This window comes from Macrosteles quadrilineatus, unplaced genomic scaffold, assembly GCF_028750875.1.
Source record: "Macrosteles quadrilineatus isolate MER2022 unplaced genomic scaffold, UCM_ALF_1.0 Scaffold_2__2_contigs__length_208266976, whole genome shotgun sequence".
Classification (NCBI taxonomy): Eukaryota; Metazoa; Arthropoda; class Insecta; order Hemiptera; family Cicadellidae; genus Macrosteles; species Macrosteles quadrilineatus.
Window position 1 is genome coordinate 206531253 of NW_026542595.1, and position 22556 is coordinate 206553808.

The 22556-nt window shown below is 34.5% G+C and overlaps 1 protein-coding gene across 2 annotated transcripts in view; it reads right to left on the reverse strand.

Annotated features, from left to right (window-relative positions):
- Window positions 1–4401: 4401 nt before the first annotated feature.
- The window catches only part of LOC128986039 (uncharacterized), a 43004-nt gene continuing 24849 nt past the window's right edge, over window positions 4402–22556 (reverse strand). For both annotated transcript variants that reach the window (XM_054406127.1, XM_054406126.1), the window contains exons 6-11: window positions 20273–20393; window positions 17780–17999; window positions 15999–16207; window positions 9412–9635; window positions 6387–6477; window positions 4402–5893 (exon numbers count right to left, since the gene is read on the reverse strand). In XM_054406127.1, coding sequence (XP_054262102.1) covers window positions 5811–5893; window positions 6387–6477; window positions 9412–9635; window positions 15999–16207; window positions 17780–17999; window positions 20273–20393 — 948 coding nt within the window. In that variant the 3' untranslated portion in view covers window positions 4402–5810. The remainder of the gene's footprint in view (window positions 5894–6386; window positions 6478–9411; window positions 9636–15998; window positions 16208–17779; window positions 18000–20272; window positions 20394–22556) is intronic.

Sequence of the window (22556 nt, forward strand, 5' to 3'; positions counted from 1 at the left end):
AAAATAAAAAAACGTAACCTACAGGTTGCGCTGGGTCTCAAATAGTACAAAATGGGGCCGTCGAGAAAATGGGTGGAGGCCCGTAATCAGACAAAATAGTATCTAAAAAAAGCTGAAATAAAAATAACCTGTAAAATGTTACTACTGTAAAAAGGCAGTAGCAGTTTAAAAAATGGTATACTGCATTTTGTAGTATCAAAACAAATCTATGTAAGGTTCAATGTTCCGGAGCATTAAAAATGAACAAATAGAGATCCAATGTAATCCTAAGTTTGTAACAATGAATTCAAGTCAAATGTTGTAAACAAACCAAGTAACTCTATTAGTAGTAGAACACTATTCCAGGACAATCTCTAGTATTTCTATGTCATGTATTTTTTTATAAATACCATAATAAAGGAATGTATACTTTTAGACTCGCCTTTGGCTCGCTGGGGGCTCCGCCACCAGGCCCCCTTTTTTGGTTGGGGGTAAATGAGCAACGGGGGACAGGGCGCAAGACCTACAATCGAGCCAAATTGCAGACATCCAGTTAATCTAGAAATGGGTAAACGTGATTATAGACTTATGGGGTGGGGGAGGATATAATATTAGGGAGGGGGGGTTGGAAATACGATAGGGGGATAAAACTTTAAGTAAACCAGTAGCGAAAATCGTAAAAAAATTTATAGAAATTTACCAAATAAAAAGTAGGGCGTTTTTTGAAGTTGAAGTTGGCGATTTCCGAAGAACACTTAAGAGTGTTTTGTAGAAAATGTAATTCCTGACCATGAAAATTCTTTCAAATCTTTTCTAGCTTTTAGAAAACCGATAAAAATTTGAAAAAAATTTACCAAATGTTGAAAGTAGGGCGTTTTTTGAAGTTGAAGGAGTGCGATTTTCGGAAAACGCCTAAGAGGGTTTTGTAGAAAATTTAATTCATGTTCATGTAAGTTCTTTTAAATCTTTTCTATCTCTTACGGTTTTCGAGCTATAGCTATTTGAAAAAAACGTGTTTTATAGTTTTTAGATGTCCTGCCATTTTGGATTTTTGAGGAGGTAAAAACTTTAAAATATGACTTTTGCAAATTTCACCCTTAACTTAGGATCCCATACTACAATACTACAAAATTACAAGTCTATAGCACGTTTCTAAACAATTCGGATGACCATAACAAAGTCATTAAATTTCAAAGTTATCCTCCTTAAGCATGGGCTCGTAAAAACTTTCAAATTTCGACATTAAAATTAAGTTTTTGGGGCCAAGGAGTAAAGTTACGAAAACACGTGTAGTAAGTAAAATTTAAAGTTAAGTAAGGAGAATACAAAGCAATAATAATATTTGCCAAAAAAGAATGATTTAAGTATGAAACAATAGCGAAAACCTGTAAAAAGTTGAAAGAAATTTATAAAATTTTGAGAGTTGGGCGTTTTTTGAAGCCGAAGGAGTGTGATTTTCGGAAAACACCTAAGAGGGTTTTGTAGAAAATTTAATTCCTGTTCATGAATATCCTTTCAAATCTTTTCTAGCTCTAACTGTTTTCGAGCTATATCCGTTTGAAAAAAACGTGTTTTATCGTTTTCAGAGGTCCGCCATTTTGGATTTTTGGCGGGGTTAAAATTTGAAAATGGTACTTTTGCACATTTCACCGTTAGTATAAGATTCCCTACTACAATAATAACAAGTTTCAAGTCTCTAGCACGTTTCTAAACGGTTCAGATGAGCACACCAAAGTCGACCACTTTCAATGTTATTTTCCATAAGAATAACATGGGGCTTGTAAAAGTGGTAAAAAACCTTTAAATTTTGACATTAAACCTAAGTTTTGGGGGTTAAGGAGTAAAGATGCAAAAAAACATTAAATGAGTAAAATTTAAAGTAAATTAAGGAGAACACAGAGCACTAATAATATCTGCAAAAAATAATTATTTAAATATTGAAAAATAGCGAAAACCGTATAAAATTTAAAGAAATTTACTAAATTTTGAAAGTAGAGCGTTTTTTGAAGGTTAAGGAGTGCGATTTTCGGAAAACGCCTAAGAGGGTTTTGTAGAAAATTTAATTCCCTTTCGCTAAGATTCTTTCAAATCTTTTCTAGCTCTTACCGTTTTCGAGCTATAGCCCTTTGAAAAAAACGCGTTTTATCGTTTTCAGAGGTCCGCCATTTTGGATTTTTGGGGTGGTTAAAATTTGAAAATGGGACTTTTGCAAAATTTACCGTTAATTTAAGATCCCATAGTACAATACTACGCAAATTTGAAGTCTCTAGCACGTTTCTAAGCCATTCAGATGGGCACACCAAAGTCGGCCATTTTTAATGTTATTCCCCATAAGAATAACATGGGGGGGAAATTCGAAATTTCGGGGGGGTTAAAATTTGAAAATGCGACTTTTTGGAATTTTATGGGTGGTTTGGGGCCAAGAACTACAAGTGTGCCAAATTTCAAGTCCCTAGCACATCTAGAAGTGGTCTAGAATTTGTATACCTGAGTGAGTTACATAAGCGGCTGTATATTATTTAGATATTATTTAGTATGTGGAAACGTAGAAAGATCGTGCAAGCCACGGTCCGCCATCTTTGCTAAGTTATGAAAACTAGAAACAAGAAAAACAGACTGCCAAGCTACATTTCTGGCAAGCTGGCAATCGTGATGTAAACTGATAAAGTAAAATCACACCAAAACTCGACTTGTTGAACTAGTTGGTCAACAGAGATTGAGGTTAGTTAGTCAGACAACTTTATTTTAATGTATTGAAATATGTATAATACAATGCAATAGATAAATTTTATATTCTTTTCCTTCCTGCAAAAGTTACAAAATGCTCAGTATAATTTATTTTTATACAACTTCAATGTATTTTATATAACCGCAATGAATTCTTAAAGTTGGGATGAATAAATAATAAATAAATAAAACTGTTATTACACCATAACTAATTAATGTATCGGATCAATAAGTACAGTATTCTTACCATCGCTTTACAGTCCACTCCCATCCTTAAATATCTACTAAAGTTAGTTTCTTTATTTATTAGAATTGGTATTATACGTAATCCTATTTTTAAATTAATTACTTTTATTAAATACAGTAATACCTAATACACAATTAGCAACATAGTGCTTATTCGACACTAAATGTGCGGCAATACCAGCGCTCACATAGGCAAAGCTATACGGTACCGGGAGCCCGAGGTACCGCTGTGATGTCACAGCGGCGGAGTGGTGGGGAGCCACCTGGCATCACTTTCTGAGCTCCCGTGGCCTAGCCCTTGTATATCTGTAGCCCTGGGTCTGTGGTGCCTAGTTTTCCGTCTGTCTGCATTTATAGGTTTTTTACAAAAAAACTAATAACTCCGAAACGGTTTGAGATACAGCGTTGATATTTTGCAAAAATATTAATCTTATTAAGACCTATTATCGTTAGAAATTATACTAAAAAATCATTAACCGTTTGAAAATATGGAACCGTTTCCATTATGGAGAGAATTACAAAAATAACTCGTTTCTCTGTTATTATTTATCCATTCTAACAAACAAGGTATCATTGAAAACTACATTAAATTTCCTAACTTTTTTGTCACTTGCAATTTATTTGTTAAGTTAACGGTTTTCTTGAAATTTGGCATCAAATATTTTAAATGGCCGTCATTTTGAAACGGTTTATGATTTTTTAGTATTATTTCTAACGATAATAGGTCTTAATAAGATTAATATTTTTGCAAAATATCAACGCTGTATCTCAAACCGTTTAGGAGTTATTTGTTTTTTTGTAAAAAAACCTATAAATACAGACAGACGGAAAACTAGGCACCACAGACCCATGTTCCTATGGTGAAATGTGTTTGTCTTGACCTAAGGAATAACGCTATATACATATGTCCAGAGAGTTACGGGACAACCCTTATGTTTAAAATCAAGCCAATAAACAATCGTATGATGACCACTGATAAAATAATACAGAGAAAGTATTATACGCCATTTGGAAAATACCACTGATCGCATAGGAACAGTGTCTTACAGATTTCATTTATGTAATCTAAATTAGGTTATAACATATAATATTTATCTTGTGATTGGTAATTAAAATGAAAGGAAGCGGACCCTGGCAATAGTTGACAACGACAAGCTCAATCGCCGCTGTTGTATGCTCATGTGAACGGGTCTATTTGATTCTGAGGTCCGCTACGTTGCGCCTGCGACCTAGTCACAGCCTAGCAGCTAGATGTGTGATCCAGGCCTAAGATAATGTCAAACAAATAAGTAATTAACATCAGTGCAATCCGTTGGTGGCAATTTGGTGTGACATATAAGATGTTTAAATCCTAATATTAATACTAAATTGTCTTTCTAGAAAGAAAGATTTTCAAAATTATATTGCAACTTGCAAGCAATGCAGAAGGGACTTGGTAAGAAAAACACATTTTGTATTGAACTGTGTAATCTTTATAAAGGTAAAATCGGTACAAAAATGTGGCATTAAAATAATTAGCCAAGATATTTGCTGCCTTAGTGACAAAATCACTCGCTTAAGTTGCAAACAGCAAACTCAGGTAAAGCCTGAAAACTATGTTATCATAGAAAATAAAAGTATTGGATAACAATGCCACAATTATCTTAACAGCTTGATCAAAACAAGAAACAATTAATTGATATCAAGCTATTTAAATTTCTAACAACATCTTTACACCTCCTAAACTTACGAGTAGTCAACCAATGTAGATAATCGGTACAAAAATGTGGCATTAATATAATTAGCCAAGATATTTGCTGCCTTAGTGACAAAATCACTCACTTAAGTTGCAAACAGCAAACTCAGGTAAAGCCTGATAATTATGTTATCATAGAAAATAAAAGTATTGGATAACAATGCCACAATTATCCTAAGAGCTAGATCAAAACAAGAAACAATTAATTGATATCAAGCTATTTAAATTTCTAACAACATCTTTACACCTCCTAAACTTACGAGTAGTCAACCAATGTAGATAATCGGTACAAAAATGTGGCATTAATATAATTAGCCAAGATATTTGCTGCCTTAGTGACAAAATCACTCGCTTAAGTTGCAAACAGCAAACTCAGGTAAAGCCTGATAATTATGTTATCATAGAAAATAAAAGTATTGGATAACAATGCCACAATTATCCTAAGAGCTAGATCAAAATAATACCTAGAAATTATCCAAGTGATAAACAAACAAGAAACAATTAATTGATAACAAGCATATTTAAATTTCTAACAACATCTTTACACCTCCCAATCTTACAAGTAGTCAACCAATGTAGATATAAGAAAAGTTATCAGCCTTAGTTGTTCTAGGAATCAAACAACTGCGATAATTAAAATTAAGTAACTTTGAATTGCACTTGATTCTCTTGTTACAAAATTATTCAGAGCTTAACACCCTACGTCAACAAGTATTACTTAATTATTTTGCAATAGAAACTTAACTTAGATTAAAAACAGTCATGATGATTGTACATATAAAACTACTTAAAAGTCAGCAAATAAAAATATTACTAAACCAAGAAAAATCCAAATTTCATCAATTATCAGTTCTGATTACATTATCAGCTGTGAAGTCAACAACTTTAACATCTTTGTAAAATACAACCATTCAATATGCAAATGATTGTTTTCTACAATATTAAAATTTAACTAATTTGAAACTTTCTTAGTGTTAACTTTATAATGATACATATGATCATACTCTTCGTCCTTAACATCTTTTCAACAATTACAAATAACACACTCAAAAAGGCACAGATTTGAAATATTAGTTGATAAAAATGCAGGTACTGTGATCAGTCTTGAAGTCTATCTCTTGACTTACTTTGCCAACAGATTTTGGCATATCAGGTAAGTTTTATGGCAAAGGCTTTGAAACTTGTCGAGGTCTGTGCGGTGGACCCCTGGAAGTAAAAAAGGCAAGTATGAAAGTTGTTTAATGTTTTATTTGAAAAGGTAGGCCTAGCTGTTGAAAATACAAGAACCTTTTCTTACAGACATTACACAAAGTATATCCTTTGCTAAGGAATTATTATTTCATTGTCGATGTTAGCCTCCGGATTGCCAAATAATGTTAAAAAAGGTTCAAATTCCTGCTATTAGGCAAACCAATGTTATTGCTAACACAACTAGTTTTGGCTCCTATGTGGAGCCATCATCAGGCTGTACAAGGACGGTTTTCTTTCTTCATAAGAAGAGCGTCATATATTTAACACGATGATGATAAACAATATGACGTTCTTCTTATGAAGATGAAACAGAACCTAGCTGTGTTTGCCACAACATTGGATCGCCTAATATAGCAGGTATTTAGACCTTTTTTAAAATTATTATTTGTATCAGGTAGACCAAGTTAGAATTTTGTCTAGTTATAAGAGATTGGTAAAGTACCATTACCTTTGGTTATGTTGTGGGACAGGTCAAACGGGTCCTGAAGACAAACTGGAGTCAGAATCTTTAACTTTTCCCATTCCTGGAAGCGCCGAGCCTGAAAAAAGATGGTAAAACATATTTGAATAGCAAATTTCCCATATAGAGAATAATAAATTAAACAGATACGTTTTAATATCAACCAATGAGGATAAAGGAGGGGTCAAACTCGTAGCCCAACAAACTTATCTTAACACAAAACAGGGTGTCCACATTCACGAAAGTCAGGGATAGTCATCGAAAAAATTTTGGTCATGGAAATCCCCAATGATAGATATATTTGACAGGACTTTTCAATGCTCTAGTCCGCTGTAACCCCGACTATTGTAGGACTTTTTGTAGGATTTTTACAGTTGTATTAGTTTATGAGTTTTGAGTTTGTATTAGTTCAATACAATCTGTCCCTACTTTATATTATAATTCAATTCAATATTTGTAGGACATTGTTGCAACAGTAGTGTATATTAAAATGTTAGCCTACAACTTTATTATTAAAACTCAAATTGCAATACAAATATTGTTATAATGTTTTGAATTGTTGCTAAAGTCTTTTCTAAGTTAAGCTAAATATTGTAAACACTGTAAACTCAATAAAAAATAAAAAGTAAATGAAAAAGAAAGTGGAGAGAGAACATTATATTTCATTATTTTATGTGAAATAACTTGTCTAGGCAGTATTATTTGTTTGTGTATGTTATATTATGATTTTTTAGTTAGTTAAGTTTGTGAGTCATGGAAATCAATGGTAAATGGTCATGGAAATTAATGGCAAATTTTCTGTGGACACCCTGCAATAAAAAATCTGAAAATGTAATCCGAATCAAGCAAAAACTTGCTGTTAAATAAACAAAACAGGAAGCTGTATTAAAAAAAAAACATCTTTAACCCTGAGAATTTAGATGCTAAAATCTACGAAGAATGAAATAACTTGTAATTTTGGGTGCTTTAAGCTTGAAATTCAAATGCCGCAGAGGTTTTTTTTTCTGATCTAGTGGCAAAATTCGAAAAACGTTTAAATAGTACTGATAGACGGGTATGTGAAGTTCTACAGGTAAAATACCCTGTGCCTGTGTACAATCTAACTTAGAAAAATATTAGATGGGGGAGTCTTGACTTTTTTATTCACCCTGTATGGACACAGATAATCTTCTTGTACAAAGACAGGGTATTTTACCTGTAGAGTTTCACATACCCGTCTATCAGTACTGTGGACCTGGAATGAATAACAAAGAGAGGCAAGCAATGGGTGATCCAAGCATACGAGACTGATGTTTTCCCGATTTTATTACTAACACAAATCTGTCTGTATCTATGTACAAGACTGATTAACCGGATAACACGGTGGTAAAAACTATTACCGGTGTAAACATTATTACCGGTGGAAGTGCATTTGCCCAGTTATCATTACTGTGGACCTGGAACAAAATTCGGCGGTAAAAATTATTACCGGTTGAAGTGCATATGCCCGGCTATCATTACTGTGGACCTGGAACTAAATTCGGCGGTAAAAATTATTACAGGTTGAAGTGCATATGCCCGGGCTATCATTACTGTGGACCTGGAACAAAATTGAAAAAAAAGGCTATATACAGTACTGTGTATTTGCTCGACTCTCGATAGTCCAGATTTTTCGTAATCCGGACCGGACGTCCGCCACTTTAGTCCGGATGAGCGTACATGGATACAGACAGCTTTATGGTAGCAAAAAAATCGGGAAAAAATTGGATCCATAAAAACCGGATTCTACCCAAGATCCGGAATTTTTTGGATCTGATCCGGTGCCGGTTCCAGCTTGGATCCGGTTGTCCGATATCCGGATCCGACCATCACTACTTATCAGAAAGATAAGGATATAACATAGAAGGGAGTGTTGCACAATGTCCAATGAAGTCAGTGTCACAACGTCCAAATCTCACCATGTCCAAAAGTACAGTAACTGCAAGAAACACTTTCTAAGCTTAGGGCGTCATGGGATTGGTCGTTGTGCAACAGCACACTTTATATTCTTAAAAAATTAGCAGTAGCACGACGTCCAAAGCAGCTGCCAGTTGCACGACATCCAATAGCTCGGCACTTTTGTACGACGTCCAGAGCTCCTGAATGCGGAGCAAGGTTAGATTAGGTTAAGTTAGATTAGTATGCACTACAGATGGTAAAACAGTCAGCGCAACTGGCAGCGGCTTTGGAAGTGGTGCATCTGCTACTTTTTTAAGAGTGTAAAGTGCACTGTTTCACAAAGACCAATCTCATGACGCCTTGTTTGTTGCAGTTACTGTACTTTTGAACAAGGTGAGATTTGGACGTCGTGCAGCAGTAAAATATTTTATAATGGACGTCTTCAAACAGCTCAAGATTTATATTTTGGATGTTGTAACACTGACTTATATCATTGTACGTTATGCAAGAGCACAAGGGCCTAGATGTTTAGGGTTTTTTTTTGTGAGCAGGCTTACCTGAATGGGAAAGAGTTCAAACCGGCACTAAAGATACAACACTTTATACATAGACACAAAACATTTAGAATATTTCACTGTCACTGAAAGCATTTTCAACTAAGGAAGAATATTTTCTTCAGGTCAAATATCTGGAAGATTTCCCACTGGAAGTGTCACTGCACCGTGGTCGACTAAAAAGTGGCCATTTTCATCTTTCAATAAATAAATGGCCTCTTAAATAATTACTCAAGTAAAATCTTAAATTTATCTATGTCTTCAATGTATTTAATTTAATTAGGAAGCTTGTCAAAAATCTAGGAGCAAATATACTTGGGGTAATAATGTATTACTTAGGTGGAATTTTTTTGGGTAAATGAATGTTACAGATATTGGATGGGATTGATGTTACTATTGGACTGGAAAAACTCTCTCTTCTTCAGTTGGAAATGCTGACAGTGACAGTGAAATATTCTAATGTTTTGTGTAATTAGTATACAGTTTTGTGTCTCAAATCCTAATTGCTTATCAGATGGTTATACGGTTAGTGCAGTTCTCACCTTGTCCACATATGGATTGAACTCTTTTGGAAGATCTCTCAGATCCTTGAATTGTTGGCGACTTAGAGTTTTTCCATTCAAAGGACACATGACTGTGTTTCTGAAGGGGAAGTATGCATAGGTTTTAAAGAAGTTGGCGAGCAGTTCCAGGTTTGATTCTTGACAGTAAGTTTTGAAGTAAACACTCACGTCTCTCATGTCTCGATGAAACCGACAATCCCACTCTGAAATATTACGTAACTCTTGAGATAAGTCAATAATTACATGCTTTCGTGTAAATATGTGGTAACTGGTGCATACATTTTAAACAACACAATAAAATAATTGTTTAAATAATTTGACCCCATTCATAGTCTATTATTTTGTTGTTGTATTCAATATTTGATTTTATAATGGGATTAAATCATTTTTAAATCACGTAACGATTTATAGTGTTTTACAGTAAAGCCACAACTACACGAAGCCAGTTGGCGGGATGGCTACCTACCACATGTATCTTGAAACAGAGGCAGGTAACCTGCACAGTGACCTACCTGCTCTACTGGCCTCCTGTAAAAACGTGGCTTAATGGTAGAATCAATGTAGCCTATATTCACTTTCTCCCAAGTAGGATAATTTCACACGCTGTCTACCCCTTTTGTGTCATAATCATACTATTAAGTTTTTTAGACAGACATATAATTAAATTTAATACCGTAACTGACAATTGTCTAATGCATCACAGTGTATGCCTAACGACAAAAAACTTGAAACAATAAATGTAGGAAAGAAACATTCCTGAATAACTAAAACCCGGGAATTTGGTGTTCTCATTATTCAGGTTACCAGGGAAAGCTTATCAGTTTTATGCCCTTGAAGCCCTTAAAGTCCCATTGTTATTATAATGGGAATTCAATCTTTGAAATTTTGTTTTATATAGAACAGATCATTTATATCATCTGTTAGAAACTTTTTATAACTTTGGTTTCATGTCTGTTTTGTTTATTTTTTATCAATATTGAAATATTCTAGGTTAACGCTTTAAGCCCTAAGCAAAATTTTTATATTTCTCTTGTTAATTATTTAGTTTGGTTATGTCCTTTTATTGCTTTTATGTATTTCATAAATACAGGGTGTTTACAAAAGAATACCGATATTTTGGATGGCAATTGCTTGGTTTAATCAAGGTAACCAAACGTTTTATTCGTCAAATTGAAGTAAAAATAACTAAGTTTTGTTTCCCGTGTAGTAAAGGAGGAAATTAATGTTGACCATAGTATGCAGAAAACAGGTGCAGGGTGGAAGCGCGTCTTTGCGACTCACACGCCGGTCGCCAGTACGATGTTTACGGTGCAACAGAAGGCACAGAGTGTAATCTGTGGTTCGCTGAGTTTAAATTCATTGATTGCTAAATTAAACTAAATTATATGTGACGTAATTTTCCTGAGGAAAAATTAATTCCACGTAATTTTCCACGACAACAGGCAAAGGTTAGTCTACAGAGTCTGAATTTACAAAAAAAGAAAAAAGTTGGCTAAAGTTGTCCAGGGGAGAAACGAACTAGAAAAACTGAAACAAAAAGAAAAACTGCTACTTGAGCAAAAACGAAAACTAAAACTTCTACTTAGTCACGTGGGCAACTTAAGCAAACTTTGGCAAAATTTATCAAGCAGAAACCTGTCGGCTGGGGCAAACTTCGGGACGTTAAGGGAACTTTAACAGATTTAAGAATATAAAAAAAGTCCCAATACAGGTTATGAAAAAGTTAAACACCAACTTTGACTTTCCCACTCAATTAGGTAGCTGGTTAAAAATATTGTATGTGACTAGGTCTGTGAAGCAAGCCTAGCCTTCCAGTTTCGGCCAAGTTTTGCTGAAACAAAACTGGAGGATAAATATTTGAAAACTTAAGTTGATTCTTACACAACTCACCAATCGACGAACGAAGTATAAAGGACGTACACACCCTAGCTTTCAGAACTTGCAAAACGTACTTTTGCACGAATTTAACAAACGACGAAGAACGGGTCAAACGAAAACAATTTAAGACGAACTCACGAAAAGCCGGGATGAGATGAGAGTGATAATTCTCCACTCTTCCTAGTTTACCTCCCTCCCAAATCGAGACGAAGGTTATCTCGCTCGCTGATTGGCTAGCAGAACCGAAGGCAGCTGAGACCCGTGCCGGCGAAGGCAGGCGCATGACAGCTTCAAAAAGCTTTATAGCCGCGTACCACTCAGAAGGTGGCTCCGCCGCCTTATTTTCCCCCGTAGCCCGTCCTCAGACGCAGTCGAACAACCAACAACCAACTGACACTTGACGTCGTCTGCGGTCCTGGATTTAGAGGTTAGGTACAATGTCAGTTTAGTTTCGCGACTGGGCTTCACCAAAAGCCAACATTTGGCTGTTTAATTCTCGTTGTAATAACAATTACGAATATTTAGCCCCCCTACACATTTAGCCTGTTACACATAATCTACTTGATGATAAAGAAATTTGACGCTGGTTTAATGAGTTTCGTGTTTTAAAAGGACATTCATCTGGCCGGCTAAAAACAAGTGACGACAAAGTCAGAGAAATCCAACAATTCTACATCAGAATCGCAACCAATTGCCCGACACAATCTTCAGTTGGACATACTTGGATTGACACTTCATGATGTTATCCATAAAAGATTGACTCTTTGTGCCTACAAAATTCAGTTAAGACATCAGATAAACCCGCCAACCACCCTAAGTGTACAGACATTGCCAGTATTACGCTCATATTAGATTGATGACAATCTGAATTTTAATAAAACTGTTCCGAATTTTATCAAAATATGAAAAATAAACTGTTCTTTTCCCTTAAATTTGACGTTTAAATCGTTAAATTATCTTTAACCCCAAGCAACGGCCGTTTAAAATCCCAGCATTCTTTTGTAAACACCCATTTCATTTCATTTCATTTCATATAACTTTATTCATTAAAGTACAATACATAGATACAGGAATGGCGTCAAGAGTAATTTAACAAATCTAACTTAACTAAAATACTCATAACTATCAAGCATGACGTAACAACATACCATCCATATGAACATTCTTTCAGCTCAAATAAAGTAAAACAAGCAGTGCAATATAAAAGTTTAAACATGAAAATATCAAAATTAAAATAATAGATAAAATTATTTTAAAACCAAAAGTTTCAACTTATGAAATAAAGCAATACGAGCTGGTGGCCCGTCCTACGTACGGGAATCGAGTTGTCAACTAAAACGGAATAATTTAGAACATCTAGTTTACACACATAGACACAAATTCTGGCAGTTTTAATGGGGAAGATCACCTTATAAACAAATGTAACGTGACCACCTATTTATTCCATTCGAAAGACCTAAAATATGGCGATATGCATTTTAAATCCGATAATTTTACCATAAAACAGCATTTGTGTCGATTTGAAAATCTTGAAGTGAGATTGGCGACCGATTAACACGGGTTTTGAGTAGAGTAGTTACATGCCACCTCCAATTGCATACTGAACTACTTATGTACTTACCGTACATTATCTTACCTCCGTGACCACTGAAACTTTTATGAGGATTCTCTTCTATCACCTGCCTCTTCAAAATTTAGATCCCAGTCTGAGGATGCATTTAATAACTTGATATTTCCCGTCTATCGTGTGGTACTCCTTGGAATATACTTTTTAAAAGCTTATGCACAGCCTGTCCATCCAAGCTTTACCTACTTCTGGAAAGCTAATTTGGGTGTTAACACATTTCTCTTATCTCTCTGTTCTTTTTTATTTCGACCTCCGGGCCGTTATCTTAAACTGGTCTGTATATTTTCTCTGCACTTTATTATCTAACCCAGCATTAAGGTTTTTCGGTTCTTTGGTCAGTGCCCAAGTTTCTGAATCATCAGCACTACGGGGATAGTTGGTATGGTATGAGTCGACTTTGGTTTCTGCTGCATCCTGCAGTTTATTTGCCAGTTTTATAGAGACCTACTACACCGATTGACGCGTTCATTACTAACCAAAATTTTAGTATGCCGACATACTCATATTCAAACATACAGAAAAAGAAGTATCAACACGTAAACCACTTATATCTTAAGCAATTAAGCGATAAACTGCTGAAAAAATATTTCCCAAATATGAGTTGAAATTTGCAATGCATAAACTAAATACTTACACGGATTGCATTTACGACAAAACTTGATTAAACGCAAGTGTTTGAGATGTTTAGTTCAAAATAACACATTTCCTGATAACGCAGATCCTTAACGGTAGGGGAAAACTACCTACATAACGAACAATATTTTTGTAAACAAACAACTCGTAACATAAACATTTCAATGACAGTTATAAACCAGCTGTTAGTTAAACCAGCATTGAAAATGCTTTAAATTGCTAGCGTCGGCTGCTAGACTTTAAAAAAATTAAAACTTAATTTCTAAAAAACTGAAACCCTAAACTAAAATTATGGCTTCGACATTCCCTAGTTCTCAAAATTATCTTTCTTTCAACACAAAAATCATGAAAATCCGTCAAGTGGTTGATTCAGAATCGTGAAATAAAAAAACTCTGTTTCGTTTTAATATTATAGATAACTTATGGAACTAAAACTCTTCAAAGGAGTACATAGCCTTGTTTATAAGAAACTTTTTCAATTTTGATTTAAATTTATTTTTTGAGGTTTCCAATTTGATTTCTTTAGGAAGTTTATTATAAAATTTTGAACCGGCATACTTAGGTGTTTTCGTGAAAAGTTGCAGAGTATGAGAGCTAGTGGCCAGATTCTCTCGATTTCTAGTAAAGTAATTGTGGTAGTCTCCAATAAGTTGTAATTCATCAAATCTGTCTTTTACTGATAATACTGTTTCATAGACATACATACCATAAACAGTCATAATATTTTCAGTTTTGAAATGTTCTTTGACTGAAGTTCTACGTTTTAAATTGCATAAAATTCTAATAGCTTTTTTTTTGTTTTTTTAGAATTGATTTTAATTTTTTCTTCTTTGCTGCACCATAAAGTGAAACTCCAAATGATATGATTGAATGTATGTATGAAAAATATATAATTTTTAATGTTTCCTTATCACATAGGGGTTTTAATCTTGTTAACGCATATAGGCCAGATGAAATTTTAGAAAGTAACTTGTCAATATGATGGTTCCACTTCAAATTTTCATCAATTTCTAATCCTAAGAATTTGATGTGTTCTTTATTTTGAATTGTGTTGTTATTAACTACAATTTTTGGCAGATTTTGCAGTTTAGTTTTCCCTGCTTGAAAGCACATAAAATTAGTTTTATCTGTGTTCAAACGCAAATTATTTGAGTTAAAAAACTGTTAAGTAATAATATATCAGAATTGGCCTTGGCTTCAAGTTCAGCATACGTTTCTGCGGCTATTTTTAAATTTGCATCATCAGCATATAGGCAAAGCTTGCTCAAAACACTTAGTTGGGGAAAATTTCTCAAGTAAAAGATGAATAAAAGAGGGCCTAGGATTGATCCTTGGGGCACCCCATATTTAACTTCCCCCCTGTATATTTATTTCAATTCAATATATACCCATATCATTAAGCAATAAGCTTATTTGCACATGTACGAGATTAGAACCGCGCATGTAGAAAACCCTCAAAATATCTGCATCATTTATCAATCTATGGCAGGTAGCTCGACATTGGGTTTAAAAACAAGTTCCAGCTAATTGTTTACATACATCTTTCATTTTTAATCTAAAACAAGAGGTTCTACCCGCGAATTCACAGGTGTACAGAAGCCACCATTAAATTAATTTAATCAACTTTGAATTGAATTTAAATTTTATTTAAAGGGCCCAAATTCGAGAAATTGTCATCTGAAAGGATGTTAAAAGCAGTGGCTGTTAAAAACAGTCCTAAGGTGGCCGAGGTGGGTACGGTTGTACCTGAACTCCCCGCTCTCTTTCACGACGCCTTTAATACTTTAAAACTTTACTAATACTTTTCAATGAACTGGCGACCAATTAAAGATCTGTGACTCTTAGAACGAACAACATACATGGTTTGTTAATCTCATATTCATCGTGTTTCGAACACGTTTAATCACTCACTTGTATCAAACAGTTAGAAATAGCTTCAGAGTTCATTCACCATAAAAGTAAATAATAAAATAAGTAAACAAACATGTAAACAAACTATATTGTCAATTGCATTGGCCAGCTGTTGTTCACTAAATTAATCGAATAACGTTAACTTCCAAAACATGCAAGGCGTAGCCCTTTGGAAATCTGCCTGTGGGGCAGATTCCTTAGGGAGTTCGTCCATATCAATACTTTTCGGCAAATCTACACACTCTAAGCTTCATTTTGATATGCCATATGCCTATATTTTTATTTGGTAAATGGCCTTAACTGTTTACATAAAATTTGATTGTATCACTTTAATAATATAATAGATATTTCTCTATTTTATTTTATCACACTTTGGCAAGAAAATGAATATTTTGATAATATTTCCAATGAACTGGATATTAAACTTATGAAATATAAGTAAACTATATTTGTCTTGATTTTAAAATCTTTCAAACAGTTAAGAATACTAACTTATTAGTGTTAAGGCTGTACGTACTTGCAACATAGTGTGGTTTGCATTTCTCCTGTAAGGTCGTAACAGGGCACACAAGAGGGTGTCGCGGCAGTCGCATGAGGTAGAAGAGCACAAGCCAAATGGTTGAATAAGATGTGAATTTTCTCGGATTTAACAGTCCGTTCATCTCCATCCACAGCTTGATTGTGACTACCAGCCAGCGGACACGAGGGTCCATATCCAGGTACAGCCTGTCATCACAACATACAGAGTTGAATAGGGAAAATTGTGGTCCATGCGTGATCGTGGCTCTCTCGTTTCATCTCTATATAACCCCTCAGAGTTAAAATAATATTTTGCTTTCGGTTAGCTTTAAAAAGTTATAAAGTAAATTTTAAATTTACGAGAGCCGCTTAGAAAGTAACAGACATTTCACGTTGGCGCCCCTTGGGGCGGGCGCTCTTCTACAACTTCATTTTATAGAACATCACAATCTGGCTTTAATATTTAAATGACTTAACAATTAAGCGCACTTCAACAATGACAGGATTTGCAATTACAGCACTTATTTTTAATACATCACTGAAGATCAAGTACAAGAGATATGATGTGTATAAACCCTCTCCATGGCCATCAAACACGTTTTTGTCAAATTAAAATATTTTTTCCCCAAAATAGTTATTTGTGTAACTAGTGGGCAAAGTGGCACTTTGCTGCACACGAGAGCAATGTTTACACACGAGCCGCAGGCGAGTGTGGAATGATCTCGAGTGCAGCAAAGGCCTTTTGCACTCGTGTTACACATTATATTTTTCCTCCAGTCACTATAAAGCATATAAATAATTAGTCTTTCAAACACTATACAACACGTTTTTAGGTTCAGATGGCAACTCAAATAGGTGCCCTAGAGAAAGTAGTACCCGGTCCGTATCACTCCGCTATTGAAAGTAGTACCCGGTCCGTATCACTCCGCTATTTTTCCTCGGCAAGAAATGTGCTCCGCGTTTTGAGAATATAGTTCCGTATGTTTTTGTAATTTGAAGTGTTTTCCGCGCCTAAAAAATTCTTTAAAGGTATTTTCTTGTTTATTAAGATCGTAGGAATGTTTTAAAAACGTTTAAAAGAAAAGTCCAGAAAGTTCAGAAATACCGAAACTATAAACACGAAATGACAGGTTAAATCGTAGTTATAATAGTCAATCAGCTGCTCATAGTATTATTATCTTTAAGTGTTGCCAACCTATTTCCAAGCGTACACGGATAACGTGCATAATAGAACCACGCTGTTTTGTGTTGTTTCGTTGGAATCCTGATGTGCGGCAAAGTATAAACCGTACGGCAAAGTATAAATATACAGCAATTAGCAGCTTTCTGTACTATATACAGTACAAGGAAGCCAACTTTGTCGGGTGACTGTAGGAAAAAAATCTTTTTTATATGCCTCCAAGTAGATTCAGGGGTCTAATTTTCAAACATTTTCTGGAGGAGTGCCCCGGATCCCCCCCTCCTGAGGGTCATCCTAGTTACTCCTATGTAATAGGTTAGGTATGTGCTATTACAATACACTGTAGTGAGTGCATCTAAGTGTAGTGAAGCATCAAACCATTGTTTGTTGGCGCTACACTCAAAGTTGAGAGCTTTTAAGTTAATATTTGCTTTGCGTTTTAAATTTGAATTACCAAGTGAATTAATGGAAAATAAAATAAATAGTAAAAAAATACATAACACCTCACTTTGCCTTCAGACAAAACCGGTACAAAGTGTTAACTTCTGATTATGAGAACCTTTGAATAGAACTGTTATTAAAGATCAACGTTTTCTCACTTGATCAACTGAGAATTCTCCACTGCCAGTCCGTTGCGGAAAGAGATGTCACACTTAGTATGGGTCTTCAAGTGAAGCACCCTAATGATAGGCACTCTGGCGTCCTGGATAGCTTCAGTCACTTCAAACTTTGATCCACGCAGGTTCAGCTGGTACGCTAAGTGATGCATGATGTCACATTGTTTCTCATAGCTCAAGTCATGGTAGAACGATTTTCCATCTGAAACAAATCATTTTACCATTTTTCAATCAATCAACTTCATTAACAGGCCTCATAGGACAGTCCCGGCTTACCAAAACAGATGTTGCACCAATTCACATTGGAGCTTCTGCACATTAATGTTTACCTGTTTGTTATTAGTATTACTGCAATAGGCCGGCCGGTGAAATTTTGCCACACACCAACGCCACTGCCCAATGAGGCTATGGATATAGTTGTGCTATTAACATTGCTATTACATTACATGTATTGTATTGTCAAGCAGTTTGCATCAACCATTCTTGTAACTCTCATGGAAGCTTAAGGGCATTTTTACTTTATGATTCTTGTTCATTGGTATTTTAATTATGACTTTGGTATGGTCAAAACTAATATTTCAATGAAAAGATGTAAGAAAAAGGGTACAGTTAAAGTTCGATTTGTGGGTCCTTATGTTTTTAGGATAGTTAATGACGCTGAAACTGCCATTTGAAACAAGCTTGTGGACATAATGTCCTTAATTAATGTGATTTTGTTTTTGTTTAGGCCAACAGGTTAACGATAGTGACGGGGATCGGTTTGTGTAGGCATAGTATTCTCTTTCAATAGAGTATGACATTTGAAATGTAATGAAAATGAATATTTGTGTTTGAAATATATTTATAATTAATTGTATATGTGTAACCAGCGAGAAGCTCTCGTTAAGAAAGATGTAATGTGCTTTATTTGATAATTTAATGAATTTGAAATATTATAGTCTAAAGACAGTCTTCTTTGAAGCACATAATTTCTCATCTCCATAATCAGTAAAATTATAAATAAACTTGGTTTAATAGAAATGAAATGAAAATTAAACATGCTCATTATTCTAGTAGGGTGAGTGGGTACAAAAGAGGTTGTCTCGACACAGTCGCTGTAATGTAGTTATATAGCTTATGTTTTCACTGTACCGGTCATCCATAGGATAGGTTTGTTTATAACGCAAGGTCAGATAACCAGAGGTCAAAGGTCAAAAGATAAAAAAAACTTGCTTACAAGTAACTTTACCAGTGTTTTGCAGTGGGTGACAATGCAAATATTAGAATGTAGTGCAGGGGTCTCTAACCTTTTATCCTCTAGGGCCACCGGCACCATCGTATTTCTTTTTGGAGGGAAATCATATTTCAGTGCACCAAAATCACCTCATGAACCCACAAAGTAGTTAACTTAATTAACAGTTTAGTGGTTGTTTTTGATATTTTCTTGCTTTGAGCTGATTTCCCATATGAGGAATAGGCTATTACCGAAGGTCTTATAGTAAGACCCTGATCCGGGACCTATTTACTTGTTTTAAAGTCCTCAAAGGCAAAAAACAGAAATATTGCAATAACTTTTGAACAGTATTTTTTTACAGCTTTCGGTGTTGTACCATTTTTTTATAAAGGCCATAAGATACTAAATTTTAATCAAAATTGTTCAAGCCACTTTTGGAAAAGTCAAAATTTAAATCAAACATTCAAAAAGAAAAAAAAAACACCTAGAGATACCATGGTGAAGTGCCCACTCGTTGCCAAATTTCATCAAAATCAGACCACAGGTGAAGTCTGTAATTCTGTACACACATACGCTAACACAGACATCACTTCGATAACAACATTTTTGTGTTCAGAGGGATCCAAAACAAATGAATATTTCCATTAAAAACTCAAACTAAAAAAATGTCAAAAACAATCCTTTCCCCCTTCCCAAAAACTCGTTAAAACGGACTGTTTAAATGCATACTGTATACAGTATTCAACTTAAATTTTGGAGAGCATTGTATTTAGACAATATGTGATCACTGGTCTCAAATCTTTCCACGAGAACAGTTGTTTCAGGACCGCCCACTTCCTGCCGATCTAGTCCTGTTAAACCGATCTGCTGATAAAGATTGTACGGTCAAAGAGATGTCATTTCCGCCGAGTGTAGTCCGGTTAAAAGGTATCCGGATAAGAGGGAGTCTACTGTGCTAACTAAGTAGGGGGATAAAGTAAAAATTGTGGTTACTCTTTTTCTGCTATAATATCGACTTTTATTAGGCCTACATACAAAACCATCAGAACTTTTAAGCTCTGAAATTAAGTTCTGAAACAAAATGTGAAAACAACATGTCCAACCCTTCGGCTATCTTTGTAATCAATTTCAGCTTTCTTGATTCTATAGATTTTAAGGAGATATCTCATTTTCATATAACAAAAACCACTATGGACTAATTGTAGATCTTTTTAGCAGACAGTAAAGACTGTCAACTACACTAGAATGTGGAAAGCACCAACCGTAATCAATGTAGAGATCAAAGTCACTTTTGCTGGTGGCAAGCCCGGTGACTTGGGAGCCGAAAAATAGAACTCTGCAGCCAGGAAGCGAAGCGGACAAGTCACTTCGGATCATGATACTCTGTGAAAACAATGTCACCAACTGTCATTGGATAACTGTTTACAATGGATCACTTGAAATGAACAACATGCCACCGCCAATGTAAGTCCTTATCCCATTAAATCCATGTAAAACCAATACAAAATTACGGTGATGCTGAACAAGTTCTACCTAAATATGTGCATTACTACAATGGTATACAAGTATTCACAATTTAAGCAAGGGGTTAAACTAAAATACAAATTCTTTAGTTTTAAAATTGAATGTGTCCATTAAGAAAAATGGCAAAGTTTGTCAGAAAGAAAACATGGTTGTGGATGGCCATGGCTTGGCGGGATGGTGTGCCGATTCCGCAAAATTAATTTATCAGACAGTCACTATTACACTAGCAGGGGCGTCGCCTTGGGAAAGAGAAAAGTTGGGAATTTCCTAGCCACGAGTTGGGACAGTTGAGAACTCAACAAGAAAAATATATTTTTAAACTAAATTAAATTTAAATATTTGAACATAAACTATTTTAAGAAATAAATAATCAATTACCAGTTTAGTTTGTTGGAATTTCGCTTACGAGAAATTTTGTTCCTTATTGTATGTTGGCTACCTTGATCCTGTTCTGTGTTGATGATTCTGATTTCTTAATGATTCGTCTGCGAGAGCGAGACTGCGAGTTTGAATTTTCAAAGTGCAAGCGATGCAGCTCTTCAGTTCAATTGTGTTAAAAATATTTTTCAAGTCAGTCACATGAACTATATTTTATACCTTTTTTGTAGTATTTCGAGCAGGCTAACTGACAGGTACTTGCTAATAAGTAGATTAAAATAACATTAAAGATAGGTTTTGTGTATCGGTATTACCTTTACAACTCTTATTTTTAATAACCTAAATAAAATATTTATTCTCTGAAGATATTTAAAAAATCTACTAAAGTTATTTATCATTCCTAATTAAGGATTTACAAAAATGAATCAACTAATCACTTTGAAACAAATCTATGTTAATAAAACATAACCTAAAATTTGATGTTTGACTTTCACGTCTAAGTTTGATTTTTGTCTAGTTTGATGAAGATGACATTAACATTCAACATAGTTCATTACCATAGTTATCATTTTTATTGTATGTACAAGTTTATTATCAACCAAGTTGAACGTGTTTATTTTATACGAGTCTTATTTTAGGTTTAACTTATTCTTATCTAGACTAGAATAATATTACTCACAACACTGATATTAATATTTCATTATTACAAACTTGTTTAGGCTTAGTTGTAAGTTTTATGAAGTTAAAGTGTTGATCTTAATGTCAACTTTAATATCTTAATATCTATACTAATTTTTACCAGGCTTATTTTATATCCCTAAAATTTTACACTGCTACGTCTGCTACCACAGCAATGGTTTGTAAAGTTTTTTGGATTTGAAACAATACTTTTCAAGTTTTTTGAAGTCATAAAATTTAATTATGAATTGGTAGAAGTTTTAGACGTTTTTTGAATTGAGTAATTTTGTATACATGTAAAACTAACTATGTTTTGTTAATGCAAGTTAATAAATACTGAATTGAGTGTTACTGCAGTGTAGTATAATAATTTGTAGATTTTTAAAAATAGTACAGAAATTGATTTCTTAAAATAAAAAATAGTTGGGAAATCTGTGTTAAGCAGTTGGAAAATTTGAGGCTTCTCCCCCCCCCCCCCCCCCCCCCTAGAATTTAACCAAGCAACGCCACTGTACACAGGTGACTGGGCATAGATACACAGCTATTTGGGCTTTGAAACTTCATCAAATTGTATGAGAGTCGACAATGTTGGCCTGGGTGCAACAGAGTATTTTTGTTTTTTGTGACTGTATATCAGGGAGACTACAGAGATTTGTGTTATTTCATAGGGCCCTAATAAATTTTTGTTTTATTTTTTCATGTAATAAAATTTGGCTTTAGTGAAAATCTTTCTGTGACCAGGTTTTCTTTTTGACCAGTTTTGGCATTTCCTAAGGGACCCAGGATTTAAAATTTGATTTAAAATTAAAGAATGTGTATTTTAACTGAACAAGATGCTTCAACTATGAATTGTTGTACAGCATTGTACCAATGCACATGATGTGTTTGGATTAGATCTAAGAAGATACAAAAACATGATGTAATCAAAAACAAAGAATTCACATAAAACCAGTACCACAAAGGAAA